Source organism: Coregonus clupeaformis, chromosome 30 (genome assembly GCF_020615455.1).
Source record: "Coregonus clupeaformis isolate EN_2021a chromosome 30, ASM2061545v1, whole genome shotgun sequence".
In the NCBI taxonomy this organism is placed as follows: domain Eukaryota; kingdom Metazoa; phylum Chordata; class Actinopteri; order Salmoniformes; family Salmonidae; genus Coregonus; species Coregonus clupeaformis.
In genome coordinates, this window is record NC_059221.1 from 28,400,834 (window position 1) to 28,418,492 (window position 17,659).

General features: G+C 42.2%; 1 protein-coding gene across 1 annotated transcript in view; it reads left to right on the forward strand.

Moving 5' to 3' along the window:
* Positions 1-17,659, forward strand: part of ajap1 (adherens junctions associated protein 1) — an 89,382-nt gene that overhangs the window by 51,611 nt on the left and 20,112 nt on the right. The window contains exon 2 of the mRNA XM_041857903.2: positions 5,329-6,095. Coding sequence (XP_041713837.2) covers positions 5,329-6,095 — 767 coding nt within the window. The remainder of the gene's footprint in view (positions 1-5,328; positions 6,096-17,659) is intronic.

A 17,659-nucleotide genomic window follows, 5' to 3' on the forward strand; every position in this document is an offset into this window, starting at 1 on the left:
GCCCGCCCGTTCCCCAGACCTGAATCCAATTGAGCACATCTGGGACATCATGTCTCGCTCCATCCACCAACGCTACGTTGCACCACAGACTGTCCAGGAGTTGGCGGATGCTTTAGTCCAGGTCTGGGAGGAGATCCCTCAGGAGACCATCCGCCACCTCATCAGGAGCATGCCCAGGCGTGGTAGGGAGGTCATACAGGCACGTGGAGGCCACACACACTACTGAGCCTCATTTTGACTTGTTTTAAGGACATTACATCAAAGTTGGATCAGCCTGTAGTGTGGTTTTCTACTTTAATTTTGAGGGTGACTCCAAATCCAGACCTCCATGGGTTGATACATTTGATTTCCATTGATAATTTTTGTGTGATTTTGTTGTCAGCACATTCAACTATGTAAAGAAAAAAGTATTTAATAAGATTATTTCATTCATTCAGGTCTAGGATGTGTTATTGTGTTCCCTTTATTTTTTTGAGCAGTGTAGTATGTATAAGCTGGAAGTAGAGGCCTAAGCATTGTTGTTCCCTGGTTTGCTCCAATTAGGGAAGGGGTGGTGGGGTTGGAAAGTAATAAAGGGAAATATATTTGTAAAAAGGATATGTATATATGTATGTATATGTATTTATATGTATGTATGTGTGTGTATGTATGTATGTATATGTATATATATATATATATATATATATATATATATATATATATATATATATATATATATATGCGAGAGAAAAAAAACATATGGGGGATTGGAAGTGATGCAGACAATTACATTGATGGAAGTTACAATCTATCTGCAATATTAAAGCTGATCTACCCAACCCCCCCCCCCAAAAAAGAAAGATTCTAACAACAACAGTGTGTTATATATAGACTTATTTAGGAAAAGTGAAGGACGGGGGATATTACTTTAAAAATGGCAGAGTAATTAACACTTTCGGCACGTCTAGAGTTAAGGAAAGGGGGGGGGGGGGATACCTAGTCAGTTGCACAACTGAATGCATTCAACCGAAATGTGTCTTCCGCATTTAACCCAACCCCTCTGAATCAGAGAGGTGGGGGGCTGCCTTAGTCGACATCCACGGCAGCAGTTGTTGAGGGTTAACTGCCTTGCTCAAGGGCAGAACGGCAGATTTTTCCACCTTGACGGTTCTGGGATTCGGACCAGCGACTTCCAGTTATTGGCCCAAACCTCTTAACCACCAGGCTACCTGCTACCTGCTGAATGGGGGTAAACAAAGATGAGAAAGTGTCACTAGAAAGTGTGAAAATCTCATAAAAATCTTTCAAAGGGCCTTTTCACCTACTTGTCTCCTAAGTGGGATAACAAGTTTATCAACTTTCAAAGCAGAAAGTTGATAAAGAGTCTGTACCCCCACAGAAAAATCTGGTCACAAATGTCAATCTGAATGTCAATGTCAGCTGATCATGATCCTTACAAACTAGGGGGGCCATCATCTCCTATGATGGCTTTCGCTATCATCCTACATCATCACCTATAGAATGTATATTTAGATTACCGTAATATAAAACAAATTCAAATCCTGGGAAATGGTCATTTAAGCCCCCACAGTTATTTCTGCCAGTAGCCTTGCTCCCTTTCCTTGATGGTGGCGAATCAGACGCTAATGCTTGTGATGCAGAGGTATTTATCATGCTACATGTGTCATCCCGTTTACAATCCCCTCATACAATGACCTTTCTGCTTTCACAGAGCAGCACATTCCTGATTACTGCACAGTAGGTGGTCAATATGACCCACTGTACCAGGGGATGTGGCTAGATCTGGCAACCATTAAATCATTAGACCTACAGATGTAGGATCTTAATTTGAGGCAGTTTGCTACAGCAAGAAAATTATCCTGCAGCAACACGAAATGTGAATTATAATACACATAATAATTCACATTTCGTGTTGCTGCAGGATTATGAGGTTTGATACATTTTTTGTTAGGGAAAATATGTCTAAAATTTCAAAGTGGAAATTACAAACTTCAGAATCCTTTTTAAACCTCAAATACACAACATGTTCTAAATGTCTTGCATTGCAGGAAAGTTTTCCTGCAACAGGGTGATCAAATTAAGATCCTACATCTGTACAACAACACTTTCCCTTTAATACTCATGATAATTCACACTCACATAGGGCTGTAACAGAACAGTATGTCACTCTGGCACTCTTCCCTCTGGCTATATTGGAACCCAGTAGAGCAGTGGGGTACATACTGAACCAAGGTGGTCATTAAACATTCCCTGGTACTTTTTGACAGGGCAGAGTTGTTATCCCCCATCTCCTGTTAGAATCAATATTATTCAGGACGGGTAACAACTGCTTCCCTTATTGGAGATTACATTAATTCCAGAGCCCTCAGACAACAGTCTTGGGCGAGAATGGCCTCGCTTCAAGTGTGCTTTTTAGGAAGTTAACACAGCTTGGTTTGAGAGCAGGACCAATCCAAGTCACCAGACAGAACCATATAGACTATATTTCATATTTTAAGCCATAGCTCTGTCAAAAATGTGAGAAACCTTTGCTGTATTCTCTTAGAACTTCAAAAGGACCCCGCACACTGCTACAGTATGTCTGAGGGTATCAACAACCCACAAAAAAGTTAATTTATTTTCCTACACTGTGCATTTTTCCTTTTAAGCACTTGCTTTCATGCCCCTCAGCAGTGTGCAAGTTTTTGCCCTTTTGATGTTTGATGATGACTGTGATTCTCAAACTTGCATGGAAAACAACTGCTGGTTAGTGTGCAGAGTCTCATTCTACATTCACTATGTTTACTGTGTCATCATTCAGTGGGTGGGTGGTTGATTCTTTTAAAGTAACATTGTTTACAGTAGTCCTGGTTTAGTAGTGCAATTCAACTGTTAACTTGCTCCTTAAAAAGGTGTTTTGGTCCATGGAAAGGTTCAAGCAATTAACCCTAAAGTACTAAAACATTTTTTGAAGTCATGATTCGAAATGAGCTGGTAAATTGTTGATTGTCTTGAAAATGTAATGTCCCCTTACGATAGCGTACCTACTCACTACAATACCTGCTTTGTTCAGCAACGTCTGAACGCCTGTTCAGCAATGCCTTGGTGCTGGCTTAAATTGACCAAGGACAATAACAATTAGAGATACCCCATGATTTTTTTAAATTAACCTTTATTTAACTAGGCAAATCAGTTAAGAACAAATTCTTATTTACAATGACGGCCTACAACGGCCAAACCCGGACGACGCTGGGCCAACTGTGCGCCACCCTATGGGACTCCCAATCATGGCCGGTTGTGATACAGCTTGGAATCAAACCAGGGGGTCTGTAGTGACGCCTCAAGCACTGAGATGCAGTGCCTTAGACCGCTGCGCCACTCGGGAGCCCAAGGGTGATGAGGTTGTTCCATCTGGAATCAAGTTTTGCTTTGTCACATAGTGGCCATAGAAGGTTGCACTCGGCAGATCAATTCTTCTTTATGTTCTAGTCAGGATCGTGAAACAAGTGGAGGTTTGGAAACAGGGTAAAGTTTCACTGGTGTTAAAATGTTAAGGTTTTAAATGACTCGTTATGTTGAGACAATATTAGTATGAATGCAGTTTTAATGACTATGATGACTAAAGTGATACAAAATGTAATACTTTTCATGTTAAAGGTAGTAGTGGGGCAGTGTCCTGTTTACAGATATCAATAACAACAAAAACAAAATGTTGAAATCTGCCAATACTACCACCATGCCCTCCCTTGAGACATGCCTACATTAGGAAGAGCCAAAGGTGGCAGTCTTGACAGATTTGAAGTCTGTTGTTGATATTTTATAAGCAGAAAGTCACCTCACTGTGTATGCTTTAAGTTTTCATATTCAATATCATATTCACATCAAGCCATGTCTAATTCGGACGTTATATTATATGACATCCTTCAATGCTCTTGTGGCATAATCAAATTGCCCTTTGGGAATCAAGATGACATTCTATACAACATGATTATGCTGAATATTATGATCAGCTAAACTAGGGCTGACCTTGTCCTTCTACAGTTAATCATGGCTGGATTCAAATCAAATCACATTTTATTGGTCACATACACGTGTTTAGCAGATGTTATTGCGGGTGTAGTGAAATGCTTGTGCTTCTAGCTCCGACAGTGCAGTAATATCTAACAAGTAATATGTAACATTTTCACAACATACACCCAATACACACAAATCTAAGTAAGGAATGAATTAAGAATATATACATATATGGACGAGCGATGTCAGAGCGGCATGGACTATACAGTAGAATAGTATAGAATACAGTATATACATATGAGATGAGTAATGCAAGATATGTAAACATTATTAAAGTGACTAAGATACCATAGAATAGTATAGAATACAGTATATACATATGAGATGAGTAATGCAAGATATGTAAATATTATTAAAGTGGCTAGTGTTCCATTTCTTAAAGTGGCCAGTGATTTCTAGTCTATGTCTATAGGCAGCAGCCTCTAATCTGCTAGTGATGGCTGTTTAACAGTCTGATGGCCTTGAGATAGAAGCTGTTTTTCAGTCTCTCGGTCCCAGCTTTGATTCACCTGTACTGACCTCGCCTTCTGGATGATAGCGGGGTGAACAGGCAGTGGCTCGGGTGGTTGATGTCCTTGATTATCTTTTTGGCCTTCCTGTGACATCGTGTGCTGTAGGTGTCCTGGAGGGCGGGTAGTTTGCCCACGGTAATGCGTTGTGCAAACCGCACCACCCTCTGGAGAGCCTTGCGGTTGCGGGCTGTGCAGTTGCCGTACCAGGCGGTGATCAGCCCGACAGGAACCTGTAAAATCAAGGAAAATCAAGGATACATCCTTGCTGCGTTTGACAGCAGAAAGCAAAAGAGTTTAAAGCCGTAATCTTTCAAAATGTATTACACCATTTATTTAGTTTTTGACCTTTGTAATGTCAGGTGCTCCGCTAAACTAATTATTATCGGATTTCAATTAGCCAGAGTTTACTTAGTCAGAGAGCAGAAAGTTGCCTGAGAAGCAAGTCATTGCGGAATACAGATGCAGACCTACACAATGTTACATCAATATACATTTCATTGTGCAGGTAATTAGACCTCCATCAACTTAACTTCAGTGGTGTCAATCTCACAGTTAAAAAGCACTTTGGGCTGGTTTTCAAATGTAGATTAAGCCTAGTCCTGGACAAAAAAATTTTTCAATCCATTGAAAGTGCTTTTTAGTCCAGGACTAGGCTTAATCCATGTCTGGGAAACCGACAATCTAAAAAACAACTACTATCCTTTTTAGTTTTAAATGTGAACCAATGCCAAATCTAAAATGTCCTCTCTCCTTTTCTCCCCAGTCAGATGTCGGCTTTACGGCTGGGGAGCTGTGTAGGGCTTCGGGTGTGGATCCTCCTGGCCATGACCCACCTCACCCTGGATTTCTCCCTGTGTAGTCCCCTCAGTCAGGGCCTGGAGATCAAGCTCATCCCCAAACCTGTGCCTCGTCCCCGGCCCCGCTCGGCGCCCCTCTGGGATACTCCCAACATGCTCCACTGGAGGACTGTGAGCCCGCTGGCACGCCGGCTCCTCAACCCCGTCCCACCACCAGACAGCATGGGTGGGCCAGGGCCAAAGATCAGGGGTCAAAAGCACAGGAGACTGGCATATAAAGGACAGCCATGTAAGGAGTGCCGGTTGAAATACACATCCACCGAGGCGGGGGATTTGGCAGCGGCGGCAGCGGCGCTAGGTCTTCCCATGGGGCACAAAACAGACGTGGTGAGGTTGTTACTGAGGGCGAGGAGGCAGCTGAAATGGGACAGCGATGACAAATCTCAGGACGGCAGGACCACGACAGTGGCCGGATATATCGACTGGGGACCCACGGGGACGGAGGACAACTTTGACAACGGTGAGGGGAAAACAGCGGCCAACTCCACGGTGTCCACCAAGGCCTTGACCACTGCCATGGCCACCACCACCACCACCACCACCACCACTAAGAGCCCCCAGAGGACGTTCGCATTGGTGACCACTCCTCACCCCAGGAGGCTGAGCACCACCAAGGCCAGCGTCAGTCTAGGGGAGACTGTCAAACCACCAAAGCCATACGGAGACACATCAGGTAAAACTCCTTTCCTCTGTTTTCGATCATGCTATTTTGAAACCCTTTCATTTGTATTCTTATCCTGTTAAGCATTCCACTGTTAAGTGAATAATAGTTGGATTTGGCGTGTCAAGGCTAGACTAGTCAGGAAGACAGTAGGAGAGTAGGCCGTTATTGTGTTGATCCACCAATTCGTTGCCTTTTGAGATGTGTAACTTGGTAAAAAAAACAAATTCTAGCATTCTGTTTCAAGAGGTTTAAATAAAATAATGACTATAGAAAGTGCCTATTAGGTGCCAAATAAAGTAACAGGGTTGACCGTAACAGGGTTGACGATTTCATCTTAAATCAGCCATAAATTCCCTTGTGACAGGGGGAATGGAAGCTTGTTGTGTGCAACAGGCAGTGGCAATTGAATGCAAGTTTCACGACGCGTTATGCTTGACCCGCTCAGTTTTCCGCCACAAAACACCAGAAAATGGCAAAAACGTTTGGAAAAAAAGTGCTATCTAGAACCTAAAAGGGTTCTTCGGCTGTCCCTATAGGACAACCCTTTGAAAAACCCTTTTTTGGTTCCAGGTAGAACCCTTTTTGGTTTCAGGTAGAACCTTCTACCTGAAACCAAAAAGGGTTCTACCTGGAAACAAAAAGGGTTCTCCTATGAGGACAGCCGAAGAACCCTTTTGGAACTTTTTTCTAAGAGTGTAGAACAAGCTCACCTGCCTTTACACTATCATTTGACGATAACTTATTTTTTAAAACAATTTTTTTTTTAAGGAATAGTTTCACCAAAGCAAAACGAGAGTTCAGTTCACGTAACAAGGTTGACCTTAAAAGGAGGAACAGATGTAAATGAATCACTAATCACAAAAAATTATAATATTCAGAAATTACTTCGTTAAAACAACAAAATAACTTGTGCACAGTTTCTACTTAAAATATCAATAGGGACGCAAAATACACTCATTTCGTGGAACAAACTTTATTATACTCCCATTTCTAACTGCAAGAAGCAACATTATGGCATGAAGTGCTGTTGTCTGGGACAGATACAGTGCCTTCAGAAAGTATTCACACCCCTTGAACTGTTCACATTTTGTTGTGTTACAGCTTGAATTTAAAATGGATTACATTAAGATTTTGTGTCACTAATCTACACACAATATCCCATAATGTCAAAGTGAAATTATGTTTTTAGAAATGTTTACAAATTAATTAAAAATGAAAAGCTGAAATGTCTTGATGTCAATAAGTATTCAACCCCTTTGTTATGGCAAGCCTAAATAAGTTCAGGAGTAAAAATGTGCTTAATAAGTCACATAATAAGTTGCATGGACTCTGTGTGCAATAATAGTGTTTAACATTATTTCTATAGCTCACACATCTCTGTACCCCACATATACAATTATATGTAAGGTCACTCAGTCGAGCAGTGAATTTTAAGCACAGATTTAAGCACAAAACCAGGGAGGTTTTCCAATGGTTCGCAAAGAAGGGCACCTATTGGTAGATAGGGGTAAAAAAGCAGACATTGAATATCCCTTTGAGCATGGTGCAGTTATTAATTACACTTTGGATGGTGTATCAATAGACCCAGTCACTACAAAGACCATATTTTATTAGGGTGGACTGGTTGAAATGAACTAAAATAAATATTTACAGTGATATACAGTGCCTTCGGAAAGTATTCAGACCCCTTGACCTTTTCCACATTTTGTTAGTTTACAGCCTTATTCTAAATTCCCCTCATCAATCTACACACAATACCCCATAATGACAAAGCAAAAAAATCTCACATTTACATAAGTATTCAGACCCTTTACTCAGTACTTTGTTGAAGCACCTTTGGCAGCGATTACAACCTCTCATCTTCTTGGATATGACGCTACAAGCCTGGCACACCTGTATTTGGGGAGTTTCTCCCATTCTTCTCTGCAGATCCTCTCAAGCTCTGTCAGGTTGGATGGGGAGCGTTGCTGCACAGCTATTTTCATGTCTCTCCAGAGATGTTCGATCAGGTTCAAGTCCGGGCTCTGGGTGGGCCACTCATGGACATTCAGAGACTTGTCCCGAAGCCACTCCTGCGTTGTCTTGGCTGTGTGCTTAGGGTCGTTGTCCTGTTGGAAGGTGAACCTTCACACCAGTCTGAGGTCCTGAGCGCTCTGGAGAAGGTTTTCATCAAGGATCTCTCTGTACTTTGCTCTGTTCATCTTTCCCTCAATCTTGACTAGTCTCCCAGTCCCTGCCGCTGAAAAACATCCCCACAGTATGATGCTGCCACCACCAAGCTTCACTGTAGGGATGGTGCCAGGTTTCCTCCAGACGTGATGCTTGGCATTCATGCCAAGGAGTTCAATCTTGCTTTCATCAGACCAGATAATCTTGTTTCTCATGGTCTGTGAGTCCTTTAGGTGCCTTTTGGCAAACTCCAAGTGGGCGGTCATGTGCCTTTTACTGAGGAGTGGCTTCCGTCTGGCCTCTCTACCATAAAGGCCTGATTGGTGGAGTGCTGCAGAGATGGTTGTCCTTCTAGAAGGTTCTCACATCTCCACAGAGGAACTCTGGAGCTCTGTCAGAGTGACCATTGGGTTCTTGGTCACCTCCCTGACCAAGGCCCTTCTCCCCCGATTGCTCAGTTTGTCCGGGCGGCCAGCTCTAGGAAGAGTCTTGGTTGTTCCAAACTTTTTACATTTAAGAATGATGGAGTCCACTGTGTTCTTGGGGACCTTCAATGCTGCAGACATTTTTTGGTACCCTTCCCCAGATCTGTGCCTCGACACAATCCTGTCTCGGAGCTCTACGGACAATTCCTTCGACCTCATGGCTTGGTCTTTGCTCTGACATGCACTGTCAACTGTGGGACCTTAAATAGACAGGTGTGTGCCTTTCCAAATCATGTCCAATCAATTGAATTTACCACAGGTGGAGTCCAATCAAGTTGTAGAAACATCTCAAGGATGTTCAATGGAAACAGGATTAACCTGAGCTCAATTTCGAGTCTCATAGCAAAGGGTCTGAATAATTAAGATATTTCTGTTTTCTATTTTTAATACATTTGCAAAAATTGATACAAACCTGTTTTTGCTTTGTCATTATGGGGTATTGTGTGTAGATTGATGAGGAAAACATTTAATTTAATCAATTTTAGAATAAGGCTGTAATGTAACAAAATGTGGAAAAAGGGAAGGGGTCTGAATACTTTCCGTTTGCACTGTGTATATATGTATATGTGTATATGTGTATATATATTTCTCTGTTGTCATAATCGTCTATATTTAGCATTTGTCTGACCATTGGGCAACGTCCCGGCAAATTGACATTCAAAGTAAAACGTGAATCATCAAAGAGAGTGAGACCTGCTCTGGCTCTGCCAGTCACAGTCAAAACAGTAAAACAGAAGGGTGGTGCCTAAAAAGTTAGAAAGACCAAAAAAGGGCTCTTGAAATGAACCAACTTATTTGCTAAAAGTTCTGGTTCTGCTGTTGCAAGTGCTATATCTTTGTTTGTAAGAAACAGATAATCTGCCTTGGTGCAGTCGAGGTAGGAAGAAAACAGAGAAAGACACACTCATGCACACTGACACAGATCATGTAGCCTACTACTGCCAGTTAGGTTTAATATTTTGGCTGTGTATTGCATGAAACGCTTCATTTGAAATATGTAGTTAGGCTGTTATAAGGTATTATATATTCAGTGATTTTCTTCTTTGTCTAATATATGTGTTTATTCATTCACAACTAGGATGGGTAACACTTTATTTGAAGGGTCCATAATAAACCATTTATAAGGCATTTATACATTGTGTGGACACTATTTATTAATCATCACTCCCACGTTAATAAACATTTACTAATCATTAGTAAAAAGTATTTTTGCAGTACCTAATCTAAAGTGAGTGCAATTTATACTTTATAAATCCTTTATAAATGTTTTGAGTGACCAGTTTAATTTCTCACAAAAATATGGCCATGCCATTGGTTGACATTCCTGCTGTATTGTATTGTATTGTATTATATTTATTATGGATCCCCATTAGTTCCTGCCAAGGCAGCAGCTCCTGTTCCTGTGGTTCAGCAAAATTAAGGCAGTTATAAACAATTAAAAACATTACATTATTCAAAACACATTGTGTGCCATCAGGCCACTACTCTACTATCACAAATCTACAACACAAAATCCATTTGTACGTTTGTGTATAGTGCATATGTTATCATTAGTGTGTGTGTGCGTGTTGCTGTGCCTGTGTGTGTCTCTTCACAGTCCTCGGTGTTCCATAAGGTGTCTTTTTTATCTTTTTTTTTTTAGCTGATTTTACTGCTAGCATGTGTTACTTGATGTGAAATACAGTTCCATGTAGTCATGGCTCTATGTAGTACTGTGTGCCTCCCATAATCTGTTCTAGACTTGGGGACTGTGAAGAGACCTCTGGTGGCATGTCTTGTGGGGTATGCATGGGTGTCTGAGCTGTGTGCTGGTAGTTTAAACAGACAGCTCAGTGCATTCAACATGTCAATACTTCTCACAAAGTAGGGATGAAGTCAATCTCTCCACTACTTTGAGCCAGGAGAGATTGACATCCATATTATTAATCGTAGCTCTCTGTGTACATTTTAGGGCCAGCCGTGCTGCCCTGTTCTGGGCCAATTGTAATTTCCCTAAATCCCTCATTGTGGCACCTGACCACACAACTGAACAGTAGTCCAGGTGTGACAAAACTAAGGCCTGTAGGACCTGCCTTGTTAATAGCGATGTTAAGAAAGCAGAGCAGTGCTTTATGGTGGACAGACCTCTCCCTATCTTAGCTACTGTTGCATCAATATGTTTTGACCATGACAATTTACAATCCAGGGTTACGCCAAGCAGTTTAGTCTCCTCAACTTGCTCAATTTCCACATTATTCATTACAATATTTAGTTGAGGTTGAGGGTTTAGTGAATGATTTTTCCCAAATACAATACTTTTCGTTTTTTGAAATATTTAGGACTAACTTATTTCTTGCCACCCATTCTGAAACTGACTGCAGCTCTTTGGTAAGTGTTGCAGTGATTTCACTTGCTGTGATAGCTGACGTGTATAGTGTTGAGTCATCAGCTTTACTCAGAGCCAGTGGCAGGTCATTAGTAAAGATTTTAAAAAGTAAGGATCCTAGACAGCTGCCCTTGGGAATGCCTGACTCTACCTGGATTATGTTGGAGTGGCTTCCATTAAAGAACACCCTCTGTGTGTTGTTAGACAAGTAACTCTCGATCCACAATATAGCAGGGGATTTATAGCCATAACACATACGTTTTTCCAGCAGCAGATTATGATCGATAATATCAAAAGCTGCACTGAAGTCTAACAAAACAGCTCCCGCAATCTTTTTATTAGCAATTTCTCTCAGGCAATCATCAGTCATTTGTGTAAGTGTCGTAAATGTTGAATGCCCTTCCCTATAAGTGTGTTGTTAATTCGTTTGATGTGAAAAAGCATTGTATCTGGTCAAACACAATTTTTCCAAAAGTTTTCTAAGGGTTGGTAACAGGCTGATTAGTTGGCTGTTTGAGCCAGAAAAAGGGTGCTTTGCTATTATTGGGTAGCGGAATGACTTTTGCTTCCTTGCAGGCCTGAAGGCACACACTTTCCTGTAGGCTTAGATTGAAGAGATGGCAAATAGGAGTGCAAATATGGTCCTCAGTAATTTTCCATCCGAGTTGTCAGACCCAGGTGCCTTGTCAATGCAACAATAGTTTTTTCACCTCTTCCACACTCCCTTGACGGAATTCAAAATTACAATGCTTGTCTTTCATAATTTGGTCAGTTATGCATGGCTGTGTAGGTTCAGAATATGTTGTTGGCATGCCATGCCTAAGTTTGCTAATCTTGCCAATTAAAAAATAATTAAAGAAGTTGGCAATATGAGTGGGTTTTGTGATGAATGAGCCATCTGATTCAATGAATGATGGAGCCGAGTTTGCCATTTTGCCAACATTTTATTTAAGGTGCTCCAAAGCTTTTTACTACCATTCTTTATATCATTTATCTTTGTTTTATAGTACAATTTCTTCTTTTTATTTAGTTTAGTCACATGATTTCTCAATTTGCAGTATGTTTGCAAATCGGCTGTGCAGCCAGACTTATTTGCCATTCCTTTTGCCTCATCCCTCTCAACCATACCATTTTTAAATTCCTCATCAATCCATGGGGATTAAACCGTTTTTACAGTCATTTTCTTAATGGGTGCATGCTTATTAGCATCTGGAATAAGCAATTTCATAAATGTGTCAAGTGCAGTGCCTAGTTGCTCCTCATTACACACCACACATCAGAAAATATTCTATACATCTTCAACATAGGAATCACTACAAAACGTATTGTATGACCTCTTATACACTATATTAGGCCCAGCCTTTGGAACTTTGGTTTTCCTAGATATGGCTACTATATTATGACGACTACATCCGATGGATGTGGATACTGCTATAGAGCAGATTTCTGCAGCATTAGTAAAGATGAGATCAATACGTGTGGATGATTTCATTCCTGTGCTGTTTGTAAATACCCTGGTAGGTTGACTGATAACCTGAACCAGGTTGCAGGCACTGGTTACAGTTTGAAGCTTTTTCTTGAGTGGGCAGCTTGTTCTTTTACCTGGTAAAAGAACAAGCACACAACACAGGATGTTTAAGGAAATATATATACATGTGTGAATGACTAGCTTACTAACATTTACAAATGTGGTAGTAATGATTAATAAATGGTGAGGAAACAGTTTGTAAATGCCTTATAAATGGTTTATTATTGATCCTTCAAATAATGTGTTATCCTAGGATGTTGCTGGGCCCAGCACAGGCATTGTGGTCCCCTGGTCTTCTGGTCCCAGTGATGCTATGCTTAGCTGCACTGACATCTTAGCTGCTGTTGCAGCAGTCAAGTGTAGTGGACATAGGGAGGAGAGAGAGAGAGAGAGAGAGAGAGAGAGAAGAGAGAGAGAGAGAAGAGAGAGAGAGAGAGAGAGAGAGAGAGAGAGAGAGAGAGAGAGAGAGAGAGAGAGAGAGAGAGAGAGAGAGAGAGAGAGAGAGAGAGAGAGAGAGAGAGAGAGAGAGAGAGAGAGAGAGAGAGAGAGAGAGAGAGAGAGAGAGAGAGAGAGAGAGAGAGAGAGAGAGAGAGAGAGAGAGAGAGAGAGAGAGAGAGAGAGAGAGAGAGAGAGAGAGAGAGAGAGAGAGAGAGAGAGAGAGAGAGAGAGAGTAATCTATTAGGCATTTATACAGTAATCTTTCTTCTTTATCTAATACATGTGTTTATTCATTCACAACTAGAACGTTGCTGGGCCCAGCACAGGCAGTGTGGTCCCCTGGTCTTCTGGTACCAGTGATGTGGGAAAGGATGCTAGGCTTAGCAGAGACAGCTCAGAGGTGAGTGCAGTGGAGGTAGGAGGAAAACAGAGAGACACAGATGCACTGCCTGTTCCTTAATATGTTGGGTCTATATGTTATAGCAATTAACATTTAGGAGTGACAGACAGAGTGACAGACAGAGAAAGACAGACAGACAGACAGACAGTGACAGACGGACGGACGAACAGACAGAGAGACAAATTGAGAGACAGAGTGACAGCAGAGAATATGCAGAGACCGACTGCACAACAGGGAGGCAACAGAGGCCCAGTTCTAGTGGTGAGGTGTATCTCCAATGGTCCTTTTACATGCAAAAAATGTGGCAAAGAAATGTACTTTTTGTCCTGAATACAAAGCAATGTTTGGGGAAAATCCAACACAACACATCACTGAGTACCACTTCATATTTTCAAGCATGGTGGTGGCTGCATCATGTTATGGGGTATGCTTGTCATCGACAACGACTAGGGAGTTTTTTTAAGATAAAAAGAAACGGAATAGAGCTAGGCACAGGTAAAACCCTAGAGGAAAACTTGCTTCAGTCTGCTTTCCAACAGACACTGAGAGACAAATTCACTTTTTAGCAAGACAATAACCTAAAACACAAGGCCAAATATACACTGGAGTTTCTTATCAAGACGACATTGAATATTCCTGAGTCGCCAAGTTATAGTTTTGACTTAAATCGGCTTGAAAATCTGTGGCAAGAGATGAAAATGGCTGTCTGACAATGATCAACAACCAACTTGACAGAGCTTGAATAATTTAAAAGAATAATGTTCAAATATTGTACAGTCCAGGTGTGCAAAGCTCTTAGAGACTAACCCAGAAAGACAGCTGTAATCGTTGCCAAAGGTGATTCTAACATGTATTGACTCAGGGGGTTGAATACTTATCTAATCAACATACTGTATATTAGTGTTTTATTTCCCATTATAAACTGAATGGTTCGAGCCCTGAATGCTGATCGCCTGAAAGCCATGGTATACCACGGGTATGACAAAACATTTATTTTTACTCTTCTAATTACGTTGGTAACCAGTTTATAATAGCAATAAGGCACAAAAATTACAATTAAATCCATTTTAATCCCACTTTGTAACACAACAAAATGTGGAAAAAGTCAAGGGGTGTGAATACTTTCTGAAGGCACTAAGTAAAGAGTGTGTTGAATATGTGTGTAAAAGAAGTGAAATATCATTCAGTGATGTAAGTGTTCTCCTTTGGACATATCTAGGGTATTGAGAGGGATGGGCCCCTCAAAATTGTTCAACTATTCAAAGCACATCCTCCCTAACCATTGGCCAATTAATATTTTAGCGAAAGCTTTCCCCTGAACTGATAGGAGCTGTGACTTACAGCAAACTGTCTTGTTTTATTCAACAGTTTGTGGTTTCAGAATAGGCTTCTGCCATATTTATACCTCTGTAGATAGGCCCATTAGTTTATACGCCAATGTGATTTGCAGGTAGAGCATTGTTAAATTGTTCTTACAGCATGCTTGTGGTACCATGGTATGATGAAATCTACACTATATATGCAAAAGTATGTGGATATCCCTTCAAATGAGTGGATTCGGCTATTTCAGCTACACTCGTTATTGACAGGTGTATAAAATCGGGCACACAGCCATGCAATCTCCATAGACAAACATGGGCAGTAGAATGGCCTTACTGAAGACCTCAGTGACTTTCAATGTGGCACCGTCATAGGATGCCACCTTTCCAACAAATCAGTTCGTCAAATTTCTGCCCTGTTAGAGCTGCCCTGGTCAACTGTAACTGATATTATTGTGAAGTGGAAAAGTCTAGGAGCAACAATGGCTTAGCCACAAAGTGGTAGGCCACACAAGCTCACAGAACCGGACCGCCAAGTGCTGAAGCGCGTAGTGCGTAAAAATCACCTGTCCTCAGTTGCAACACTCACTACCGAGTTCGAAACTGCCTCTGGAAGCAACGTCAGCACAAAAACTGTTAGTCAGGAAATTCATGAAATGGGTTTCCATGGCCGAGCAGCCACACACAAGCCTAAGATCACCATGCACAATGTCAAGCATCGGCTGGAGTGGTGTAAAGCTATTGGACTCTGGAGCAGTGGAAACGCATTCTCTGGAGTGATGAATCACACTTCACCATCTGGCAGTCCGACGGACAAATCTGGGTTTGGCGGATGCCAGGAGAACGCTACCTGCCCCAATGTATAGTGCCAACTGTAAAGTTGGGTGGAAGAGGGATAATGGTCTGGGGCTGTTTTTTATGGTTCGGGCTAGGCTCCTTAGTTCCAGTGAAGGGAAATCGTAACGCTACAGCATACAATGACATTCTAGACGATTCTGTGCTTCCAAATTTGTGGAAACAGTTTGGGGAAGGCCCTTTAATGTTTCAGAATGACAATGCCCAAAGCGAGGTCCATACGGAAATGGTTTGTCGAGATCGGTGTGGAAGAACTTGACTGGCATGCACAGAGCCCTGACCTCAACCCCATCGAACACCTTTGGGATGAATTGGAAATGCTGACTGCGAGCCAGGCTTAATCGCCCAACATCAGTGCCCGACCTCATCTCTGCTCTTGTGGCTGAATGGAAACAAGTCCCCGCAGCAATGTTCCAACATCTAGTGGAAAGCCTTCCCAGAAGAGTGGATGCAGTTATAGCAGCAAATGGGGGACCCACTCCATATTAATGCCCATGATTTTAGAATGAGATGTACGACGAGCAGGTGTCCACATACTTTTGGTAATGTAGTGTAATATATATATATATATATATATATATATATATATATATATAAATGTGTGTGTGTGTGTGTGTGTGTATATGTTTGATTTGGTATCTCAGAGAATAATGAATACCATCATGTTTCAAATAGTTAGCTCAGAGCTGTGGGTAATGTGATGTTTCACTTTATTATGATTAAGCACATATTTGGATGTGGATGGGGGCATTTTCACCTACAGGGAGGAGGTGAGGGGCCTGGCGGAGAGGTGCCAGGAAAATAACCTCTCCCTCAACAAAACGAAGGAGCTGATCGTGGACTACAGGAGACAGCAGAGGGAGCATGCCCCCATTCACACCGACGGGGCCGCAGTAGAATGGGGGAAAAGCTTCAAGTTACTCATCGTGCACATCACTGACAACCTGAAATGGTCCATCCACACAGACAGTGTGGTGAAGAAAGCGCTGAAGAAATTCAACAAACTTAAAACCCCCACAAACTTCTACAGATGCACCATTTAAGTATCCTGGTACGGCAACTGCACCGTCCGCAACCGCAGGGCTCTCCAGAGGGTGGTGCGGTCAGGTCAACGCATCACCGGAGGCACACTGCCTGGCAGGAACTTGAAACTTTTCACCCTCTCCACTGCGGATGGGGACGTGCTCCCTCTGCTGTCCTCTGAAGTCCACGATCAGCTCCTTCGTTTTGTTGACGTTGAGGGAGAGGTTATTTTCCTGACACCACTCCGCCTGGGCCCTCACCTCCTCCCTGTAGGCTGTCTCACCGTTGTTGGTAATCAGGCCTACCACTTTTGTGTCGTCTGCAAACTTGATGATTGAGTTGGAGCCGTGCGTGGCCACGCAGTCATGGGTGAACAGAGAGTATAGGAGGGGGCTGAGCACGCACCCCTGTGTTGAGGATCAGAGTAGTGGAGGTGTTGCCTACCTTCACCACCTGGGGTCAGTCCTTCAGGAAGTCCAGGACCCAGTTGCACAGGGCAGGGTTTAGACCCAGGGCCCTGAGCTTAGTGATGAGCTTGGAGGGCACTATGGTGTTGAAGGCTGAGCTGTAGTCGATGAACAACATTCTTACTAAGGTATTTTTCTTGTCCAGATGGGATAGGTCAGTGTGCAGTGCGATGGCGATTGCATCATCTGTGTAAATGCTGGGGCAGTATGCACATTTTAGTGGGTCTAGGGTGTCGGGTAAGGTGGAGGTGATATGATCGTTAACTAGCCTCTCAAAACACTTCAGGATGACAGAAGTGAGTGCTACGGGGCGATAGTCATTTCGTTAAGTTACCTTCACTTTCTTGGGTACAGTAACAATGGTGGACACCTTGAAGCAAGTGGGGACAACAGACTGGGATAGGGAGAGATGTAATATGTCTGTAAACATTCCAGCCAGCTGGTGTGCACATGCTCTGAGGACCCGGCTATGGATGCCGTCTGGGCTCCCAGCCTTGTGAGGGTGAACTCGCTTAAATGTCTGA